The sequence below is a fragment of the Symphalangus syndactylus genome, chromosome 17, assembly GCF_028878055.3.
Source record: "Symphalangus syndactylus isolate Jambi chromosome 17, NHGRI_mSymSyn1-v2.1_pri, whole genome shotgun sequence".
Taxonomy (NCBI): domain Eukaryota; kingdom Metazoa; phylum Chordata; class Mammalia; order Primates; family Hylobatidae; genus Symphalangus; species Symphalangus syndactylus.
The window spans coordinates 83,462,974-83,484,185 of record NC_072439.2 but is presented as its reverse complement, the minus strand read 5'-3'; the positions used below and the strand labels follow the sequence as shown (position 1 = coordinate 83,484,185).

Here is a 21,212-nt window from a genome sequence, read left to right as displayed (position 1 = left end):
TCAGGAAAGAAAAAAAAAAAAAAAAAGAGGGCGCTAGATGCGGGAGGCGCAAATATGGAAATTAACTCATTAGGAAGGGGTGTGGTTACCGCGAAGCCCCCTCCTCCATCCCGTCCTTTCTCCCTTGCTGCCACCGTCCCGGCTTGCTAAATATGAGATTACAAACAAACAAATAAAGCAGAAGCTGACTACGCAGTCCCAGATCAAACACGCTCCAGATAATTCGCTTCACTCAGCGCTGCGGCCAGATCTGCAGCTCAGCGCTGGCCCCTGACGCCCGCCGGTGGTTTCAGCGCCCCCTCCACGCCAGCCCCGGCTGCCGCAGCTCTGAAAGGCAGGGCCCGCGGCGGCTTTTCGAAGGCACAGCACGTGGCCCTGACGCCCCGTTTGGTATACGTTTTAAAACATCAGACAAACGCTTCCACCAATATGGTAACCGTCTGAGGGCTTCTGCTGATCTCAGAGGTCCTCTCCTAAATGCTGCCTGAAGAGGATGAGGGTGGTGGTGGTCTCTGGGAGAAAAACAAAAAACAAACAAAACAAACTAGAAAGTAATGTCCCAGAGTCCCTGGCCAAGAGGCTTTCCCTGGGGAGCCGCACTCCGTGAGAGGTATCAGTAGTGGAGGGCTCCGAGAATACCGAGGCTGGGGCCTGGGGGGGGTCTGAGCGTTAAAGTCCCGAGTTGTGATATTATTAACCAAAGACCAGGTTACCAGGATTGAGGGCGAGGAGGTTGGAGAATCTAGAGTGCATAATTATGTGCCGAAAGAAAATGTTTCAGTGGGGGAAAAGGGGGTAAAAGAACACGCAAAACCTCTCAACACCTCCACCCCACCCCGCCCCAGCTGCCCTGCCCCGAGGTCCTCAAAGCCTGCCTCTGTGCAGGGCTGAGGGAAAAAATGGCACTTTTATGGTTTTCCTTCCTGCGTGGCTCGCCTCCCTGTCCCTGCTCCCTGCCTGGCGCTCCCCCAGCTGCGGGCCCCTTGGAGGAAAGCTGCCCAGTCCCCTCGTCTCCCGCTGCCTGCAGGCCACCGAGTCTCAAAGCACGCATTGTCCAGCGGGGGCGGGGAGGCCAGCAGACCCATGGAGAAGAATAACACTGCGCCCAGCTCCTGTTAGGGAAAGTTTCCCAAATGCACTCCTTGTGGTAACATACTACTTTAAAAGATGGGGGGGCGGGGGGATACGTTTTGAAAATCCGCTTCACCCTCTCCCCGTCACTTTTTAGGTCCTGAGAAAGAGAGAAAGTGGACCGGGAAGAAACTGGAAGGTGGCATGGAGGGCCGAAAATGTGAACCTGACTCTAGAGCAGTCAATGTGATGGTTTTTAAATGCAGGTGGGAAGAGTGAAGGGGGGATGTCTTCTCCCACGTCTGGTTGGGAGACAGCTGCATGGCCGGTGCGCTGGGGGTTGCAGGAAGACTGGGCCACGAGGGCGCGTGTGCAGGCAAAGCATTTTGCACCTCCTGTTTATCTTAGAAACGGGGCGGAGGGGGGTGGGTGGGGAGCGATTGTTCTGCTTCCCGACAGGCAGAAGAAGTTGAATAAAATGGAGAGGCGGGCACACGCAAAAACAAAAACTGCTGCAGGCTCAGAGTCTTTCTCCTTGACCCGAATTCCAAATGGTGGGGGCTCTTCATTTGCAAAGGACTCCGATGTCTGAAGACCCCAGAGACAGCGGTCCTCCAGTGACGGCAAAAGCCGCGATAGAGACCGTTAGAATTGGGGCTTTTGGGGCAAATGTAATTAATCTTTCATTCGAGCAGCGGGGACCCATTCCTTCTAGGCGTTGTCGTCTGCATTGTAGTTCTCTGAGTTTCGTGTGCTCTTCCAGGCGTTTGCAAAATAATGGCTCAGGTCCCTTGCAAAACTCTGCCTGAAACAAGTATATTCCAAGACAGTGCGATAGCGAATAGGTTTTAAAAATCAAATCAAAACAAAGTAAAACCAAAAAAAAAAAAAAAAAAAGTCCCAGGCCCATGCTCTTGGTGTCCAACCACCAAAATGAGGGAAGGGGAGAATAAGTGGTTGTGGCTATTTGGGAGTCGCGCTAATTTGGTGTGTGGACTTAATGCCTTAACGCTAAATCGGCAATATAAAGGGCTGAAGAGCAAGCCCGATAAAAGCTCTAATTACTACTGGAAACTTTAGGTGGTTGCTAGGATCTGAGGACCACCACCACCACCACCACAAAAAAAAAAAAACAAAACCCTCCAATAGAGTGTTTGGACTGCGTATATGGGGGTGGGGGGTAGAGTTTGTAGAGGCGAATAGTACCCACATCTGCTGGAACTTCCATATCTAAGCTGTTCATTTACGGGAGCCAACTTATGAAATCTCCACAATTAGATCTTCATTGTTCTTCCTCCACAACACTGTCTAGAAAGAAAAGGTCTTCTCGGTCGGGGCCAATCCAACGAAGCGTTTGACGTTATTAAATAATAAAGCGATTGTGATTTACATTGTTGTTCAGAAAAAAAGGCCAATTATCCACTGTTATGTTGCCATAAAGATCATATTAACTCGAATTAGTAATCAAACAATATGCGAGCGTTTAAAAAAGTACAGCCGAACTGGGTGACAGCTACCGCGACGTCTTCACTTTCACCAGTATACCCGCGCCGGCAGCGGGAGCGAAAAAGGCAGACGCCGCAGACCCAAAAGGAGGGAGAGAGCAGCAAAGTGGTGATTAACGGTCTCCAGTGTTAATTATTCTCAATTAATCCCAAACAGTGCAAACCTTCCCTGGTTCCCTGCAAGTTCCCTGGTTCCGATGCTCTGAGAATTCTGCCTGTCTGGGAGGAGTTTATAAGAACTCCGGAAGAGGCAGTTTCCACACAAGTGTACCTGTGAGCAAAGGGGGTAGGAGTGCAAGTGTGTGTACGCATGTTGTGTGTGGTGTGAGTGTGAGGTTCACTACCTTTCTCAGAGCCTGGCGTGCACCCCGAGGTAGATGCCGTGGTGGGCAAGGCCCGCAGCATCTTCACGACCCTAGTGAATCTTGCGTCTTCTCTACTCAAATCACCCTCTCTCGTCCTCTGTTATTAGGTTTATAACTCGTTGCCCACTTAAATTTGTGCAGCCAACCAAGGAAATCTAAATAGGTTTGAGTCGCCCCATGGGTACAGAATGGAGGCTTTAATAAGAAAGATTAATCGTGGGTGTGTACCGGCCGGAAGACGCGTTAGCTATCAAGTGGCGGCTGGCTGTGGGTCGAGGGGAGGGAGACGCCTCTCCTAGGCCTAGACGTTAGTAGGCGCCGTAGGCATACCCTAACGCGGGCCACCTAGCGACTCGTAGTCACAAGCAAGCAAAGGGCTCCACAGCACTCTTACTATCTTTTCCTGTGTTGAGGTTTTAAATAACTTGTCCCTTACTTACCCTGCACATCAAATCTTCTCGCCCTGCGCCCCGCACCGCCAGACCCCGCATTCCTGGTGTCCATGCGGAGGAGAGGGGACTTGTGACCGCTGTCCTAGGAGGTCTACCTATTCCCGCCCCCATCTACTGAACAATATTTAGGCGAATGATTGATACGTTTTGCTCCTGGGGCTAGAATGTTGATATTTTTTGTTGCCGTGATGAAACATGTGTATGGCTACATGTGTTTTTTTAATACACACATGTAAGCAAGTAGGGAGTAATTTTCCCCAGCGAGATGTTTCAGCAAGTCAAGGCACAGGGGAGAATCAGCCAGCGGCAGGGCCGCGGGGATCTCTCCAGGCGCAGTGGTGGCACTGAGGGAAGTGTCCTCGACCGCAGTGGTGGCACTGAGGGAACCGTCCTGGCCCTTTCCTCACCCCTCCCTCTTTCAGCTAAAATGTTCAGATCCGGGACTAAGAAGTGGTGAAGTGGGCGGGGGCAGAGAGGAGTAGCGACTGGGTCGGGGATGAAGGAATTGACTAGAATAGTTTGTCTAGTAGTGTGCCCTCCTTGAGTAATTCCATTTAAAACTTGAGGCACCAAGGCCTGGGCTTCAACAAATGTAAAACAAACTCTTGGAAGGTCCAGTCCTTGCAGCAGCAGGACAGCCAAGCGGTGGTTGCATCTTTGTTCAGAGTTTTAAAACAGTTGCTGCCTTTCCTAACCCTCTTGTTTTTCTCCACACCCCTCTTCCCAGTAAAACCAATTCAAAAGGGGGCAGAACTCCACTCCACAAGATTAATGTTCGTTAATTTGTAGGATTAACCCTCTCATGAAGCATAATAAAATACTAGAGGTCCTCTTACATTTAAATAAATACACAAAATTTGTGCCTTCTCTCCTTTCGTGTTTGATCTCTCTCAGGACATGGAAAACAGTGTCTTGGAACCTAAGAAGTCTTAGAAGAACTTTTAACTCAGAGTTTTCAGATCATCTGGGGTTGCTGTGGGCATTGGCATTGGGAGAGGATGTAGAGACCAGCTTACTTTTAATATCTATAGCTATACATTTTGGTTTGGAACTCACGATTAAAAATCTATTTGTTCCTCCCAGGGCTCCGCGGATTTCAATGTTGGTCATAGGAGCCACAAAATGTTCATTAAAGGAACCTAACCAAGGCTACTGTATGGCCACTTTGTGAACTCAGAACTATGGATGGGGGGAAAAGTATGAAAGTGTGAGTTGATGTCACGCTGGCTGTCAGTGTGTGGTCTATTGTGGAGAATGGTGCTTTTTGACTGAACAGAGGGAGCCCCCCTCCCCCCTTCCCCAGCTCTACTGCACCTGCACTGGATGAGGGAGTCCCTGCCATTCAGCCCATCGCAGATTGTTCAAACAGAAGACATCTCTGACAGCACTCAATTCATTACATTTCTTCCTGCTTTTCAAACCAACACACACACACACACAAAATGAGTATTGCCAGCCAGTGACAGCCAAAAAAAAAAAAAAAAATCTTAAAATACTTTATATGCAGCTAATTTGGAAGCTCATACAACTAACCACGAAATATTTTGTATCCTTAACTTGTAAGGCTTCCTTGGGGTGGGGGGGGGGGGTGGTGGTGGTGGAATTACCTGATTTTTCCAATTGAGAATATATCTCCATAGTTTATACGGGGATAGTAAGTTTGTAGAAAGACACTGCTAGCATGGGGCAGAAAGACATTTCGATGAGAATAAAAGCAGAAATGTGCAAAAGAGAAAAGCCTCTGATTTATCACAGCAGATGAGCCTGTTGATATGCATTCATAATTTATGCTGGGGGAACCAGCTTGCTAATAAGAGGTGGGGTACCCAAGAACCAGGAGTGGGCAGTGAGGGAAGTAAGAGTGGGTAGTAAGGGAAGCATTGAGGCTGAAGTGTAAGCTAAACATTTAAATCAATTTCTTAACAAGGCAGTCATCCCCCCATATGCTCCAGTTTATTTTGCCATCTTGGATTCCAAGATGTTTTTGCACCATTTCACAAAGCTGATGAGACAGTGTTTAGAAAGCTGATGAGAGCGTGTTAGTCTAGTTTAACAGAAGTTGGGGTAAACAAACTCTCAAAGGGAAACTTGATTTTAAGATAGTTTCCTTGGAGGTGGGAGGAAGGAGAAATAGAGAAAGGGAGGAGGGCCTTGAGAAGAAGACGGGTTTGCCATTTAGTATTCCAGACTGATTAAACTCTAATGTTATGCAATAACCCAGATTTGAGCTGTTAAGTGTGGTAAAATCGACCTGGATGTGAGCTGATACTAAACTGACTGCATGCAAAATATTGGCTAATCGTTACTCTGTGAGATCCTGAACCAATATCAGAACATAAGGCCTATTTTCCAGGATCCTTTCCATTGGAAGGGCATTCAATAAATCAAATTGATTTGAGAGTTGGAAAGAAAACTTGAGAAGTGCATCTCCCAGAAATCCAGAAATGCCCAGGTGCTTTTCCCTAACAAATACTTCTATTCCACTTACACACATTCCACTGACCAGATAATCTTTCCTCTTATCTACAATTTAAATCACAGTTCTAAGAAATTCTCTCAGCAATACATGACTCTAAAAAGATTTTTAAAAGCTATACAAATTCTTAGGAATGGAGGGGAAAGAGAAAATAGAACTGGTGCAGCAATGGTAAGCCTGGAGCAATTGTCCTAACCATGGCTGGATATGAGAGCCAGAAAACTCTTGTAAGTTCATTTCTTATATCGCCGCTGAAACTTGCACCGGGTTAAATAAAGCTATGGTGTGCTTTGTAAAGGCATTTGTTGTAATTTGTCGACCGTCTAAAAACAAAAACATACAAACACAACAGAAACAACCCATTCAGATCCCACAACAAATTGTGGCTAACAAACTAAATAACTTATATATATTTAGAAGAACGGCGCTCCTGCGACGGGAGTTGTGCGCGTGACTATATACGTACTGAAGATTATGGTTACTTGTATATGTGGTTATGTTCTGGAGACGGGGTTTGGGAGGCGGCCAGGGGCCTCGGGAGCCTCCCAAACTGGGGCTTGGTAGTGGTGATGGAGCTGGGCTGCACTGGCCTCGCCCTGTAAGCGTTCGGATTGCCCTTTCTGGAACACTCAAACGAATCATTTCATCGCCGGAGCCCTGCAGGCCCTGACGTCACGAGGTGGGGGTGGGGGCGCAGTCCCGCTTCTGGCCTGGCCGCCAGCGATAAGAACCCTCGGGAAGAATTCACCGCTCCTTATTTAATACAGTAATTATTTTTCTGCCTTCTGCGGGTGGGGGTGGGTCCTGCCCGGAATGCCGGGATCCCTCCCTTCAGGACGATGCCCAGGGATGGCAAGTTTGCAAGATAACTTCCTAGGCAAACCTTAAGCCAGAGAGAGCACTGGAAAAGTAAGAAGGGTGATATGAACAAGACTAATTTCACTGTCCAGAGCCCGGAAGGCCAGAAAGGACCGGGGTTTCTGTATTGTTCTCTGTAGTCTAACGTGAGAACTGCTTCCCTTCCCTAATTCTGCTGGGCAGTAAGTAAAGTCATACTTATCAATTAAGCCTATTTTGTCAGGCACTCTATATTCATCTTCTTCGAGGTAACTATATATTATCCCTATCTCACAAATGGGAAAGTGAAGGGTCTGTATCTTCCCATCCCTACCTGCTCTAATCCAGAGGGGCCCAATATTCCAGGGATCCCAGATTGCTCCGGGGGCTTCCCCCAACCCTGCCAATCCTTGGCCTCTAATCAGGAAGAACCAAGCGAGATCACTAATACTGAGATTTGGCCATAAACAGGGACAAACATCCCCTTGGGTAGACAATCTCTGATGTGGGTGGGAATCTGGGGCCTAGACACTGTCTCCCGTGTCACGAGGTCAACATGGAGAGGGCTTGGGCTGGGGCGCAGGAGGCAGAGGACTCTGGAGTGGTGAGGGCCCCAACGCCTCGGGAGACTTTCTAGACTTGTCTGACGCGGGTCGGCGCCTGAGGGAGAGGCAATGCGGCCGTTTGAGCAGAGCCTGAGCAGAGAGAACTCGAGCCCCACACAGCACCTTCTTGGGGAGCCCTATGGGTGCGGTGGCCCGGGCCGCGGTGACGTCAGGTCCACCCGCCGGAGCTTGTCAGCTCGGCCTCAATTTGCCCGCGCGTCAGCTCTCAGCACTGGGTACTGCGCGCTCCCTAGGGCAGCCGGCGGGAGGCCGGCGCGCTCACAGCCCGGAGCCGTGCCCCGCGCGGAAGCTGGGAGAGCCAGGCAAATGATAGTTCAAAGCGCCGAACTCTATATAAAACAGTGCACCCTTCATTCTGTACACGCAGGCAGACTAGGGTAATAAAACGAAGGACACCTCCAGCTTTCAAATCACCTGACACTTCTTTGCAAAGTAGAACAAGCATCTCAAGTTCAAACGCCTAGGTGAAGCAAATATCTTTGCATCCCGAAATGAGAAGACATTCTATTTGCTTTAGGAGAGAAACTGAGCAAAGTGCTCAAGGAATCAGAAATATCACCATTAAACCAAAGTATAAAATAAAATCCATCTGAACTCCGAATAGAGAAAGAGAGCTCTCTGCCACAGACAAGAATCTTAGACTTATCTTAATACTCCACCCTTCCAAAGAGAAATCCCCTTAGTCAAAATAAGAAAGTCAAGTCCATTATTTTCTAAAGGCCACAGAAGCAAAATAGACAAACTGAAAACAAGAATCATAAAACTGGACAGCACTGTTAGCAGGGAGAGAGGAGGTTACAAGTGTCTCTTGGTGGTAACAGATGTCGGGTTTCCAGAAAAGTTTTAATAGAAAATAACCATGAAAGGCACTAAACTAATTATCTGGTTTGGGCAACTTTCCTGTCTTTGGGAAGCTCCTTCCACAGCTTTTCTTACTCTAGAACTCCGGAAGCTATGTCCTTTTGGACTGTATCCATATTTTCACAGTAAAGGTCAGAGTTTCTCCCCCTTCTTCCTTCTTTGAGGGATTCACCTCATAGGTGAAGTCCTTAGGAAATCCACCCAGCCCTCTTCCAATTTAGGTCAAAAAAAGAAAGCAAAGCAAAAAAATAAATTAACCCCTATCTCCAACCCTACTTGCTGCCCGAAAAGCAGCCTTAGCTTGGAGAGCAAGAAAATGCAGCAGAAAAAAACAGAGAATGAGATGCAAATTATTTTAAGGCAATAATGTGGGTGTGTGAGGTGGGGGTTGTCCGTTGGGGAATGTGAACTGAAGTCTCTGCTAAAGCTCATGGCAAAGGAAACTCCTTCCACAAAGAAAAATATGAGGATCTGTTTTTCAAAATTCTCCAAGAGCAAGAAATAAAACTGGGGTGAGGTGATGAAAAGTTCTCTTAATTATAACAGATAAATAAATAAATAATAAATAAATAAGCAGTGTCAATCAGCAGGCGATCAAACCATAGTCAAACTTCAATCTCAGAGCAGTTAGCTATAAACTGTTAGCAGTTGAAAAGTAAACCTCATGCACACAAAGGCACTGTTTAATTTTCGTCTTGTAATGGTTCTAAATGAAGACCCCATCACTATGCAGTTACGCGGTATTTCTTGTCCCCCTGAGGCGCTGATCAGTTCTTTTTAATGTGAGAAAACTGGCAGCTCAAAACCCGTCAATGGAGCTCCCACAACAAAAGTTCTGAAAAGCTGAATGAATTGGGTTTGTAATTACTGTTCCCACCGCCACCCCCCCCCATTCTTGCAGCTTATCTCTTATTCATTCAATTTATATTATTGTCGAGGAATCTTACCCTCAAAATCATTCCCTTACCATTTTACCTAGGGCCACGGAGGAACCTATGACACGGCAGAAATGGAACACTGGCCCCCCTACTGCACCTTGCAGTGTTCAGACCAATAGGTGGGGAGAGAAGGAGGGACTACCTTGTACCCCAATTTACTCGAGACTACTAGAACTAAGGGTACTCAGCTTATGGAAACTTCCACTTTCAAACTTGCATTTTATTGGCAAACAGGAATGTGTATGCTGTCTAAATTCAGGGCCTCCCTGAGTCTCTGAAATCCTGTGACATCTCTACTTAGAAAAGGCAAAGGTTGTAAATAAGCACCCTCCCCTTTTGCCCCATATTGCAAATCCCTAAAAGACCTTGCCACACATGATGTGGATATTAAGATAAATTATTGTGTTCTGTTTTTTTTCTTTTCAACCAAAAAAACAGCCAGTGAAACAGAAAAAGAGACTATAGTTCTGTGCCCCCCACCCCTCACCAGCCCAGGGAAAGGTTTTATGAAAAAGTCAGCTTTAGAATGCCAGGGCTCCATGTGTATTTCAATCCAAGGTGTTGCTGATGGAGAAGATTCTCCTGAGATTTTCCTACTGTAAGAATGTGTCGATTTCTAGAAATAAGTACAGCTATTACCACCAAATCTACTAGCAGTCTAAATAATTAATTGAAGCATTGCTCTTTGACCCTTGAAAAGTCCAGTAGGGACACGTTTATAGTAATAATACCTCCGAATGAGCCCTTGTCAAATATTCATTTAGCGGTTAATGTGAGCCATTTTCCCCTGGGATGGTCTGTAATACCAGCTTCCCAGCATTGGCAAGAAACCTTGCTAATCTACTACAGCTCAGCAAAATATTTTAACGCTCTTTATTTAAAGTATGCTGGGGGGGGCGGGTGGTTTGGGGAGAGAAAAAATTGCAGAAAGAACAGACTATACTCTCATCCTTTTGCACATTTCTATTCTGTGTATATGATTAACAAAACATTTAAATTCACCCTATTTGACTGGAAATTGAGTGGTTTCATTGAGCAGAATAATATCCAGAGGAAAAGAACTAAACAACAACTATCGTCAGCACCATGAGATAACCATCTCTGGGCAAGTTTATGGGTTTACTCTCCTTGAAAATCACATTATTATTAAAATATTATATGTTCTATATTAATCTAGCCATGAAATTACATATCTCAGGTAACCACTTAATTTAATCAAATGAATGATGGTACAAGATATGTATCATTTCCCTCAGATGTAGTTATCAAAAGCATTTATATTTGCAAACAAAATATTTTGACTTTCATTTTTCAACTATTTGGCTTGGAGATATGAAGGGATAGGAGGGGGAACGGGAGTTCTCTTGTTTTATGCAGACAGTGACAATTATTCACAGCTAGTTCTACTTCCCAAATTATTGTGCTCCCTTTCCTTTTGCTAAATATTTGAACCTGACCATTTTGCCAGAAAGTTGCTGACCCTGTGGGCTTTTTTAAAAAAATGAGAGGTGAGTGCAGTGCAATTACTGTAAACCTCTATACATATTTCTAATATATTTCTATTTTCAAAATATATATAATCTATATAGTTGACTGCCTCAAATTCCGGGAATATCCTCCCCACTCCCCCAGCATGATCATTTGGATCTTTATTCAAAGTTTCTTTTATTCGTATGTGTGAGCAAGAACTGGCGAATGTGCTCATTACCACGTGAATAATCCGTATATGCATTACAATGGCTGGCCGGGCTAGGGGAAATTCTTTTAGAGTCTCTGCATTAATTAGGGGGGAAAATGCCTTGCTTAGAATTGGGAACTGGAATAATAATTGTCCCTTCCCAGTACAATGTTATCCTAAAAATGAGGATTGAAAAAGTAATAAATAAAAACTAGTACATATCTAAAACAAAGCAATCTAGAAAAAAATAGAAAGTACAGACAATATGAGATATCCTCAGTTCAGCCCAGAGCTAACATTAGCAACACCATGAGAAAGAAATACTTTCTTGGAAACGAGAAGATGCAAACCAACGGGATGAGCTAACTTAGTGGCTGCAGCGGGTACTTTACTCAAGGGTGGAAGACGCTGTCGGATTCCAACTTCTCCAAAGTTGTAGCAAGTTGACACGACAAGCTCTTGAAATTGTGGGAAGCAAACCCGTGCTCTTAAGAGTGCCCGACTGTTGGTTCCTGGTCCCCGTGGGTGGGGGAAGATGAGCGAATCAAGTAGTAAATAAAGTAGAAAAGTCCCTGACTAGGTAACAGATTATCCAGCTGCCCCAAAGCAAGGGTGGGTGGTGATGCAGAAGCATCGCTAATTCAAAGACCATGGCGATGTCTCAACTTTTCCACTCCCACTGAGGACAACTATAGCCTTTCTTTACCTTTCCTAGGGCAAAAAAAAAAAAAAAACAAAAAAAAAAAAACACAACAAATCCAATCTTGTTTCCCCACCCCTTTCCCCTCCCCCACTTCTCTACTACAGTAGTAAAACATTGTTAACAGATCAAAAGCATAATCATCTCCAAATGTGATTAGACCGGACAAAGTAAAATATCTACCTCAGAGTTGATTGTTTTCTTCTTTAATATGGCTGTTGCCTGGCTTCTCTTTTGCTTGTTATCAGCTGCAGAGATTATCCGATTTGGGGCTACAGGCTTGGACCCGCGCTGCCAATTTAAGAAATGGAATTCAGGGAGAGAGGGAGAGAGAGGGGAAAAAAGAAAATAAATAATAAAAGAAACTATGTTTATGATAAGCCGGGGAGTTCTGCAAGATGTTCTTTTCTTTCCCTCTCCCCGAACAGGAAAATGTAGAAGAGAAAGTTTATGAAGTCAAGGAACAAAGAACGCAAACCACTTGTTTCCTCCCAGACAATAGCAGGGCCAGAGTAATCCAAACACCCACCCAGCAGATGAACACTTTGCATGTCTAGTTTGCAATTATTCTGATACAAGAAGCATCATTTTTCTCTATAGCCAGGTTTCAAAGGGCCATTGTGCTGTGAAGAAAATGAAAACAAAACCAGCCAACCTGGTTCTGATTTGGCTCAATACCCCATCTGCTAAACTACATGAAAAATTTCAGAATTGAATCCTTTCTGGCAACAAGTGGCATAAATCAGTTTTAAGTATAAGTCCCCATCATGCTTATTCATGCTGCTTAGAAAAGGAGGGGGCGGATTTACAATATATGTCTCTAGTTTCTATTTTAGAAATGACAGAAATTTCAGTTTTTCCAGTACTTATTAATCATCCAGCCGTTTCTTTTTTGCAGTTAACATTAGCACATGATGCTGGACTAGTAATACCAAGGTTTTTGGTATTTTGCTTTCTTGGCTGAGCACAGTATTATAATTCCCCGAGAAGTTATGTATAATCACAGTGTTATCCAAATAAATGAAAGACTCAAGAATAATTTCAGTGTCCATATTTCAAAAATTTATTTATCTCAAACTGTGCATAATGGAGTAAAAACTTAAGTTGAAAATGTACCTGTTATAAGGATGATATTAGTTCAAATATGTACATGGATTCTCGGCAGACTGATTCAAATAATACAGAGCCGAATCTTTTAAAATACAACTACGGAAAATAAAGGGGGGAAAACCTTAAAATATCACAATAAATTTACAGAAATATTACAAACCATAAGAAAATATTTCAAACACAGTAATTTCATGGTTTTTTTTATCTGAACAAAATGGAAAGTTGGGATTGAACAAAAGCTATTATAAATTACCAACGATGTCAACCTGCATGGCCATTTTTGCTTTTAACAGTAAGTTATAAAATTTAGTACAATCTAAAAATTTTGCCCTTTTAAACAAGACCACAGAGATGGTTCGCCAGTACTTATTCTAATTTTTTCCTTTTGTACAATTTTTAAACAATTAAAATGTCCAAATTTGAATAATTTTCTTCTTTCCACGTTTGCAACTGTCCTAAATTTCAGCTGCAGAATCAAAATTCAGCAAGAAGCCTCTCCTTGAAAAATATTGGCAAATTCTCAGCTTATAAACAATGGACATTTTGATTGCCATGTTTATCTCGATAAATACTGTACAAAAGTTGCTTGCAAATATTAAAACATTTTTTTTCGTCGCTTGGAGACTAGCTCTAAATATTATTGGTAAAGACTTTTGCAAACTTCCTGCAAAGCTCCTACCGTACCACTAGAACTTTTAAAAAGTTTTTCGTAGCTTTCTTTCCTCCAGATCTATACAAGGTCCATTCCCCCGCCCTCCCCACCCTCCCCTGGTTTTCTCTGTACAAAAATAGTCCCCCAAAAAGAAGTCCAGGATCTCTCTCATAAAAGTTTTCTTGTCGGCATCGCGGTTTTTGCGTGAGTGTGGATGGGATTGGTGTTCTCTTTTGCAGCTGTCATTTGCTGTGGGTAATGGGATTTTTTTTTCCTTTTTCTTTTTGAGCGTACCGGGTTTTCTCCATGCTGTTTCTTACTCTCCTCTTTTGCACCCCTCCCATTTCCCTCGTTTTTCTTTGAAAATTTCTCCCCCCTCCAGTTCGCTGTCCGGCCCTCACATGTGTGAGAGGGGCAGTGTGCCGTTAATGGCCGTGCCGGGCACCGGGCCGCTCTGGTAGTGCTGGGACATGTGAAGTCTGCTGGGGGCGGCGGGTTCCGGCACCTCGGCGCCGGGGAGATACATGCTGATCATGTCCCGGAGGTCCCCGGCCTGGCAGGGCGCCCTGGAGTGGGAGGAAGAGGTAACCACAGGGGGGCTAGAGCTGGCCTCGGACTTGACCACCGAACCCATGGAGCCAAGAGCCATGCCAGGGGTGCCCTGCTGCGAGTAGGACATGCTGTAGGTGGGCGAGCCGTTCATGTAGGTCTGCGAGCTGGTCATGGAGTTGTACTGCAGGGCGCTCACGTCGTAGCGGTGCATGGGCTGCATCTGCGCTGCGCCGTGCGCGTTGAGGCCCGGGTGCTGCGGGTAGCCCAGCTGGTCCTGCATCATGCTGTAGCTGCCGTTGCTCCAGCCGTTCATGTGCGCGTAACTGTCCATGCGCTGGTTCACGCCCGCGCCCAGGCCGGCGCCCACCCCGACCCCGCTCGCCATGCTGTTGCCGCCGGGGGCCAGCAGCCCGCCGGGCAGCGTGTACTTATCCTTCTTCATGAGCGTCTTGGTTTTCCGCCGGGGCCGGTATTTATAATCCGGGTGCTCCTTCATGTGCAGCGCTCGCAGCCGCTTAGCCTCGTCGATGAACGGCCGCTTCTCCGTCTCCGACAAAAGTTTCCACTCGGCGCCCAGGCGCTTGCTGATCTCCGAGTTGTGCATCTTGGGGTTCTCCTGGGCCATCTTGCGCCGCTGCCCGCGGGACCACACCATGAAGGCATTCATGGGCCGCTTGACGCGGTCCGGGCTGTTCTTCTGGTTGCCGCCGGCCGCCGCCGCGGTGGAGTTGCCGCCGCCGCCGCCGCCCCCCGAAGTTTGCTGCGGGCCCGGCGGCTTCAGCTCCGTCTCCATCATGTTGTACATGCGGGCGCTGTGCGCGGGCCCGGCCCGCCGGCGGCCGCCGACCCTCGGCCCGGCCGGGACTTTGGGGGGCCCGCGGGCGGGGGGAGAGGAGGAGGGGAGGCGGGCGGGGGTGTCGGGAGCGCAGGGCTCCGCGAGGAAAATCAGGCGAAGAATAATTTGGGGGAAAAAAAGAGAGAGGCAAACTGGAATCAGGATCAAAAAAAGCGCTTCCCTCCTCCTCTGGCCGATCCTGCCGCCGCCGATGATTGTTATTATTATTTTTTGGAAAGGCTTAAGCCTGGGGCTCAAACTTCTCTCCCTTTCTTTCTCTCTCCTCTTCTTTCTCTCAGTCCTAGTCTTAAAGAGGCAGCAAACTACTTTCCCCCTTTTGCAAACACTCTCTTCTCTGCCTTGACAACTCCTGATACTTTTTTGAACAAGTTAATAGACAACCATCCATGTGACGGGGGCTGTCAGGGAATAAATGGGTTTCTAGCGACCAATCAGCGCGCGGCGGCTCCTCCACTCGAGCCCAGCCTCGCTGCCGGGTTTTGCATGAAAGGGGGCGGGGCCTCCCGCGCCGCCGGCCGCGCGGGGGAGGCCGGAGGAGGAGGGGGCAGGCGAGGAGGGGGAGGAGGCTCCCAGAGCCAGCCTGCCAGCCACTGAGAAACCTTTGTATCCCCTCTCGCAGCAACAGGTCACACCACACGCCTTTTCGAAGGAAGTGGGTAAACAGCACTAAGACTACGTGGGTTTTTTTTTCTTTAAACTTAATATTGATTTACTTTTTGATGCAGGGTACTTAAATGAGGATGGGACGCGGGAAGCAGCTAAGGTGCGGGGGTGGGGCAGGGCACAGTGGGTGGCTCAGGGCGGCTGTCCAACTCGTATTTCTGGAAACAGCCAGTGCAGGAGTTGGTGTGTCATTGTTCTCCCGCTCATCCACAGCACTCCCCCCCAACTCCAGCCCCTCTGATGCCGCTCCCGTACTTCGCTCTTCCGCTTTCCTCTCTTACCTTAGAGGTGCCAGCACTCTCTCACGCCCTTCTCACAGTCCCGACTAGAAGTTAGGAGACCCAAACCTCTGTCCTCAAAACCTTCCTTGATTCCACGTAACTTGCTCTGTTCTTAAAAATAAATCCTGCTCAGACCATAAGGCAGACTCTAGAGCTGAGAACCGGCAGGCCTTGGTAAGCTGCCATCTCCCTGTCCAACTCAGCTCTTTGGCCCAGGAAACTGCAGCTCTTCCTCTTAGCCCCAGCCATATCTCCCACTAGACTGTCTTCATTCAACCGTAGCAAAGGGGATGCTCCTACTGTCTCCCCCCACTCCCCATTCCCATCCCATGCCTCCCCGAAAGAAGGGTTTCGGTCGTGCGGGTTTCAAATGGGGGCTGGGGAAAGAGACAGACGGAAGGGCGCTCGAAAGTGCAGGCGATGGGGGAGGGTGATTTCAACTTCCTGGCATCCCACGGCACTGTACGGAGGTGGCTTTTGGGCCGCAGTCACAAACTCCCTCCCACGCAGAGTTCCCAGGACTCGAGCAGAACCAGCCCTGGCATTTCCCCCGTCGATTTCCACTGTGGTGGCCCCAAAGCCCAGGCCGCGCAAGGCTGGGGCTGCGCCGCAAAGGGGCTCAAGGCCTGGGAGGCGGGGTCGATGCTCTCCAGGCACAGGTGCAGGCAGCGCACACTGGGAGAAGGCGGCCGGGACTCGGGAAGGGGGAGCCCAGCAAGAGGAGGATGAGATGGAGGCGGGGGTAGGGGCTCAGGAATCTTGCCCGCCCAGGACCCAAGAGGGTAATTTTAGCCGCTCTCCCATTGTCCCGACGTAAAGATTTCAATAGGTAGGCGCTCAATGCGGAGGGCAATGGCAGCACGTCCGTTACAAATAGGTAGTTTTGTTTCTCTTGTTGTCGCTACACGGAGTCAAACAAAGCCTCGTCTAAGTTTCCTTCCACTCTCTTGTTGGGATCTTTGTGGCTAAAATGCACTTGACTACAAAGGGTGGGGTGGGGGGGGGAATAAAGAAAAAAAAAAACCTGGTGCCATTTCTTTTTTATAAAGGGCTTAAACCATCGGGGTTACTTATTTTCTTTCTTCTGTAACACTCTCTCCGCCCCCTCCTCCCCTGGTCTACCCTTACTCACCCTAAGAAAATATACTGAATAGTATCTACCAGCCACGTTCCATTTATTATCTTTACAAAACGGTGCATTGTTTCGTTCCTTACTAACCTTCTTCCCATAATCACTTCCCCGACCCCCAATTTCTCCAATCTCTGCCCTCCCTAGCCTGTTACTGTCAAACTCACACTACATATACCCACTGGAAACTCAGAAAAGTTGTAAAAAAAAGAATTCTGCAGACTTTCCTTAAGTTATTTCCAATCAATCTTCCTGCCCCCCGAAGTTTCTCCTTTTTCTCTCAAGTTATGGCTAGTTTTAGTTCTTGGGAACCCGGAAAGGGTGAGATTAGGTTTCTCAAAATGCATACATATTCGGCGCTCTTCAAAATAAAGCACTGTTTTCTGTTTAATCGAGGTGTAATATTAAGGTAAACACGGACCTGGAGATTAGGAAAGAGAAAAGGTTGAGAAGATCTGGGGAAGAGAAGGCGGCCACCGGCTTTTCAGCGCGGCTGGTTTCAGGGATGTGGCTGGTACGCCCCCTGCTGGTAGATTCGCTTTTCCAGACTATTGCTTTTACCTTTAAAAGAAGGTGTTTGAAAATAAAGTAAAAAAAAAAAAAAAAAAAAGAGGGGGATGGAAGATCAGACTAATTATACATAATCTAAACAAAAGAAAAGTTAACATATCTTATAAGCTGCGGAACCAAATCATAAGAATCAGATTTAATTTGCCTAACTTAGAAATATACATACAACCTCGAGGTAAGTGGGAGGTTAGACCATGGGAAAAAATAGGTACAAATTATGAGATTCAACATGTGAATGAATTATGATTGTCCAGACGCCACGAAGGGCAGACCAAGCATTCACTTTGTGATTGTTTATGCATCGGTCTGCTTAATAGTATTATTCTAAAAACTTTAAAAAGCTTGTGGATAATTGTTTGGAGAAACAACCAGGGAATTGGTGTGGATAAGGGTGGGGTATATTTGTTAAAATAACTACTAACAACAGATGGTTATAGACACAAATCTTTTAAATCTCGCTGCCTTTTTCTCAAGGCACAATTTTTTTCCTTGGGAGGATATATAACAGCTTTTACACATTCTCAGATGCATGTGTTTGTGCATGAACTCTATAATAATGTATTTAAGAGGTTAAAGGGGTTGGCTAGGTCTTTTATTAATTGCTTTTATCACATAAATAAGCTATGGAAATACATTACAATTGTGTTATCATTGGTTGCATTTATTTACAGCTTTATTTTAATTAAGCCTGCTGTACTTATCGAGACAATAAACTAACTGTGGCTGGCGATTATGCATAATAATGTGCTATGAAAATAAGATTAAAGAAGATGGTGATAGGAACATTTTCTCATTAGATTTTTTTAGAACATATGCATTTAAAAAAATCAGATCACTGCCCACTCTATTTCAATCCAGCACCATCACTGATCCCTAAATATAATAACTATAACAATTCCAATAGATGACAGAAGCAACACTGTTTTAGGTTTGTAATAGACAGCTACAGTACTAACAACAATATACCATTGACTGCTAGACAATCAAAAAAGACTTGGAACAGGATGCTTCATCCTCTGAGAATCTAAAATGTTGCCATTGGCACAATTTACGAAAATTGAAAGTGCTTAATCTAAAGGGAGTGTAACACTTCCCTTCCATGGGCAACAAAAAGCTACATACTTTTAGAGCAAGATTAGTAGTTAGTAACAAAGATGCATGACTCCTGGAATATTCTGATTTTATTTTGTTCTATTATAGGCCCTAGCCAAAAGGCCTTAACTGTTAAGTGTAACTCAATTTTATTTAAAAATCTTTCACATTGATTTTTCTCTCCTAAAGCCTCCTCAGCACTCCTCAAGTATTATATCTGAAACCAACTAACAATTTTGTGGAGATAGGGGACTGTAGACTTATTTTTTCTTCTTAGTGTCAAATAGAGGTTTAACTTGCAGTAATTAGGTGAGAACTAGCCAAGCATCTTACTATTATGATGCTTGTTAAAAAACGCTTCTTTTCTGCATCTGCATTTGAGTGTGTTCCCCTCCTCTCTTAATCTTCTTATGGAAATGAAGGCAAACGGCAGGGAACCTGCAGAGTCTTGGAGAATGTCCTTGTTAACTGGAATTTCTCAGCATTGCTAATTAGCAGAGTTTGACGACCACCAGTATTGGGGGAAAGCTCTGTTTAACCACTCACAAACCATTCTGAGGAAGAGCAGACTAATTTTATTTTGTAATTAAAATCTGAAAAGGGCCCTATTTGACAGTTAGGGCTATGAGAGTTTTATCTCCCCGTGAAATAATTACTGCCTTGATAACTCAATTTTCTGAAAAATGTCAACTGTGTGCTTCAAAAGTTTTAATTTCATTACGTAAGGAAAAAAGTGAGAAAAATAGAAGAAAATATACAGAAAGGTTTTCTAATTCTAGAACTGGTTAAATATACAAGCAGCCAGATGTGGTCAAATGAAGGGTGTTTTTTCTTCCCTTTTTTGTCATGTTTCCTCCGAATCCTAACCTTCCAACAATCTACTCTAAAAGTGACCATAGCAGCAATCATACTGCAGTGAAAGAGATGATACCAGTAGTCTGGTAAGTGAGAAGAAAACAAAACTAAAAAGCTAAGTACAGCAACTGGAGAAAAGTTTCTAATTTTAAAGGCCAAAAATAAAGGAAAATTTAAATGTTTAGGACAATGCTGGTACAATTTGGTGAGATGATGTTTATATTTATCCTGTAATATAAGAAAATAGAGAATTACAGAGTAAGGAGACTGGCATAAGCCAATTTTTAAAACATTTCCTTCTCTGTAAGTTACAAAAGATCTCAGTGACTTCAAATTGGAGCATGCTACACGACTTCCAGAATGACCAAAGCTTGATTCTTCATTTCAGAAACAAACACATATAAATGAAGGTAAATAAGTGCATTAGAAGATTTTTTTTCCCTTAAAAGAGCATTGCATACTTTCCAAAAATAATCAACAAGAAATAAGCTGGAAAAGGTTAGGATATAGAAAGCAAGAGCAAAAATTCAAAACTGAATTGTACCATTGTCAAACTTCATTTCCTTTAGACTGTGAAGGAGCCCTCATAGGAATTCCTAGAGGGGATAGACACTTTAATTTTTATAACACAATTTTCAAAATGATAGAAACTCTTTCATCTACATTTCCCCCATTTTTTTCCTATGTCAAACTTGTCAGATTTTGGAAGTGTGAAGGATTAGTGACAGTAACTATAATGAATGTTTCTAGATGATAAAAAGAATAAACATATATCTCCATCCCTTTCTATTTACTAAGATAGAGATATGCATATGGCTGCATGGTACACTGGCAATTTCAAATTGCTTAATCATATTTTTTTCTTCTTGTCTGTCCCTTCAGCACCTTGCCTTTAATTTCCAGAAGTGGTATTACACTTAACAAATGAACAAGGGATAACAATTGCTGTTTCAGTCCAGACCCAATTTCACCAAATAATTTCACTCAAGAGCTGTAAGTACCCTTGAAACCTAAGGAATGCAGAACAGCTTTGCATTCAGCTCCCCTTTTTACTCATTCTCTTTCATCTAATTCTCACTGATGAAATAAATACATTTTGAAAAGAATTCAATAGTTATAAAACTAAATGTATTTCCCCTTACTTTAAATTATAGCAACAAAAGTAGTATATAATCATTTGTGTAGGTCTTTCAAGCTGCATATAATAATCATGTTACTTACAGTATTATATATGAACATCCTTCTTATATTCTAGCTCAAATATTTTCCGGAGAAATTAATTCACAATTTCATTTCCATTTCTGAATTATAAAGCAATTTTAACATAAGTTAAGATTCTATCCCTGCACTACAGTTGTTGTCTAGGAGAAAATGTAGTGGGACCATTAAATGATTTAATTATTTTAAAGATAAATTCTCTTTTAAAAACATAAACTGAAAACCTAAAGAGCTGCCACCAGTGGTTTTCAGTTGCATTAAATCTATGACTTTTATTTTTAAAATTAGAAGAAAAATTTTTAAAAGGCAAAATGATCAGTAGGAACTCCAGGTAGCCCAAAAAGCCACTGGACCTTTTACACCTGTAAATCGTTGCTTGAGTCTAAATACATATCTCTCTGATTGACCACACTATCTTATGCAATTAATCATACCAAAGGAAAAGGTCTTCCTTAGAATCCCAATTTTCCAGTGGCTAGGGTTATTACCCTCATTTTAGAGAAAAAAAAAACAGTTGTTTTACATTCTTCAACTGTGATTACTTCGTTTAGTTGTGACCACAACTTTGTGGGAAAAACAAACCTACACTTTTCTTAACCTTTCTCTAGCCAGTATTAAATGACACTCCAGTGCAGGCTGGGCTACCCTTTCACTGCAAGGACAATTTACCAAGCAGGGAAAACCTCTTTCCCTTAGCCTGGCCCCTGCCACACCGCATAAATGGA

General features: G+C 44.6%; 1 protein-coding gene across 1 annotated transcript; it reads right to left on the bottom strand.

Moving 5' to 3' along the window:
* Positions 1-12,548: 12,548 nt before the first annotated feature.
* SOX2 (SRY-box transcription factor 2) lies at positions 12,549-15,065 on the bottom strand. Its single transcript, XM_063621836.1, has one exon. It carries the CDS (start codon positions 14,626-14,628, stop codon positions 13,669-13,671), a length of 960 nt encoding a protein of 319 aa, XP_063477906.1. The 5' UTR covers positions 14,629-15,065; the 3' UTR covers positions 12,549-13,668.
* Positions 15,066-21,212: the final 6,147 nt, after the last annotated feature.

Excerpts from the sequence above, each read along its gene's own strand:
- SOX2 (XM_063621836.1), bottom strand. The coding sequence starts at position 14,628 with ATGTACAACATGATGGAGACGGAGCTGAAGCCGCCGGGCCCGCAGCAA.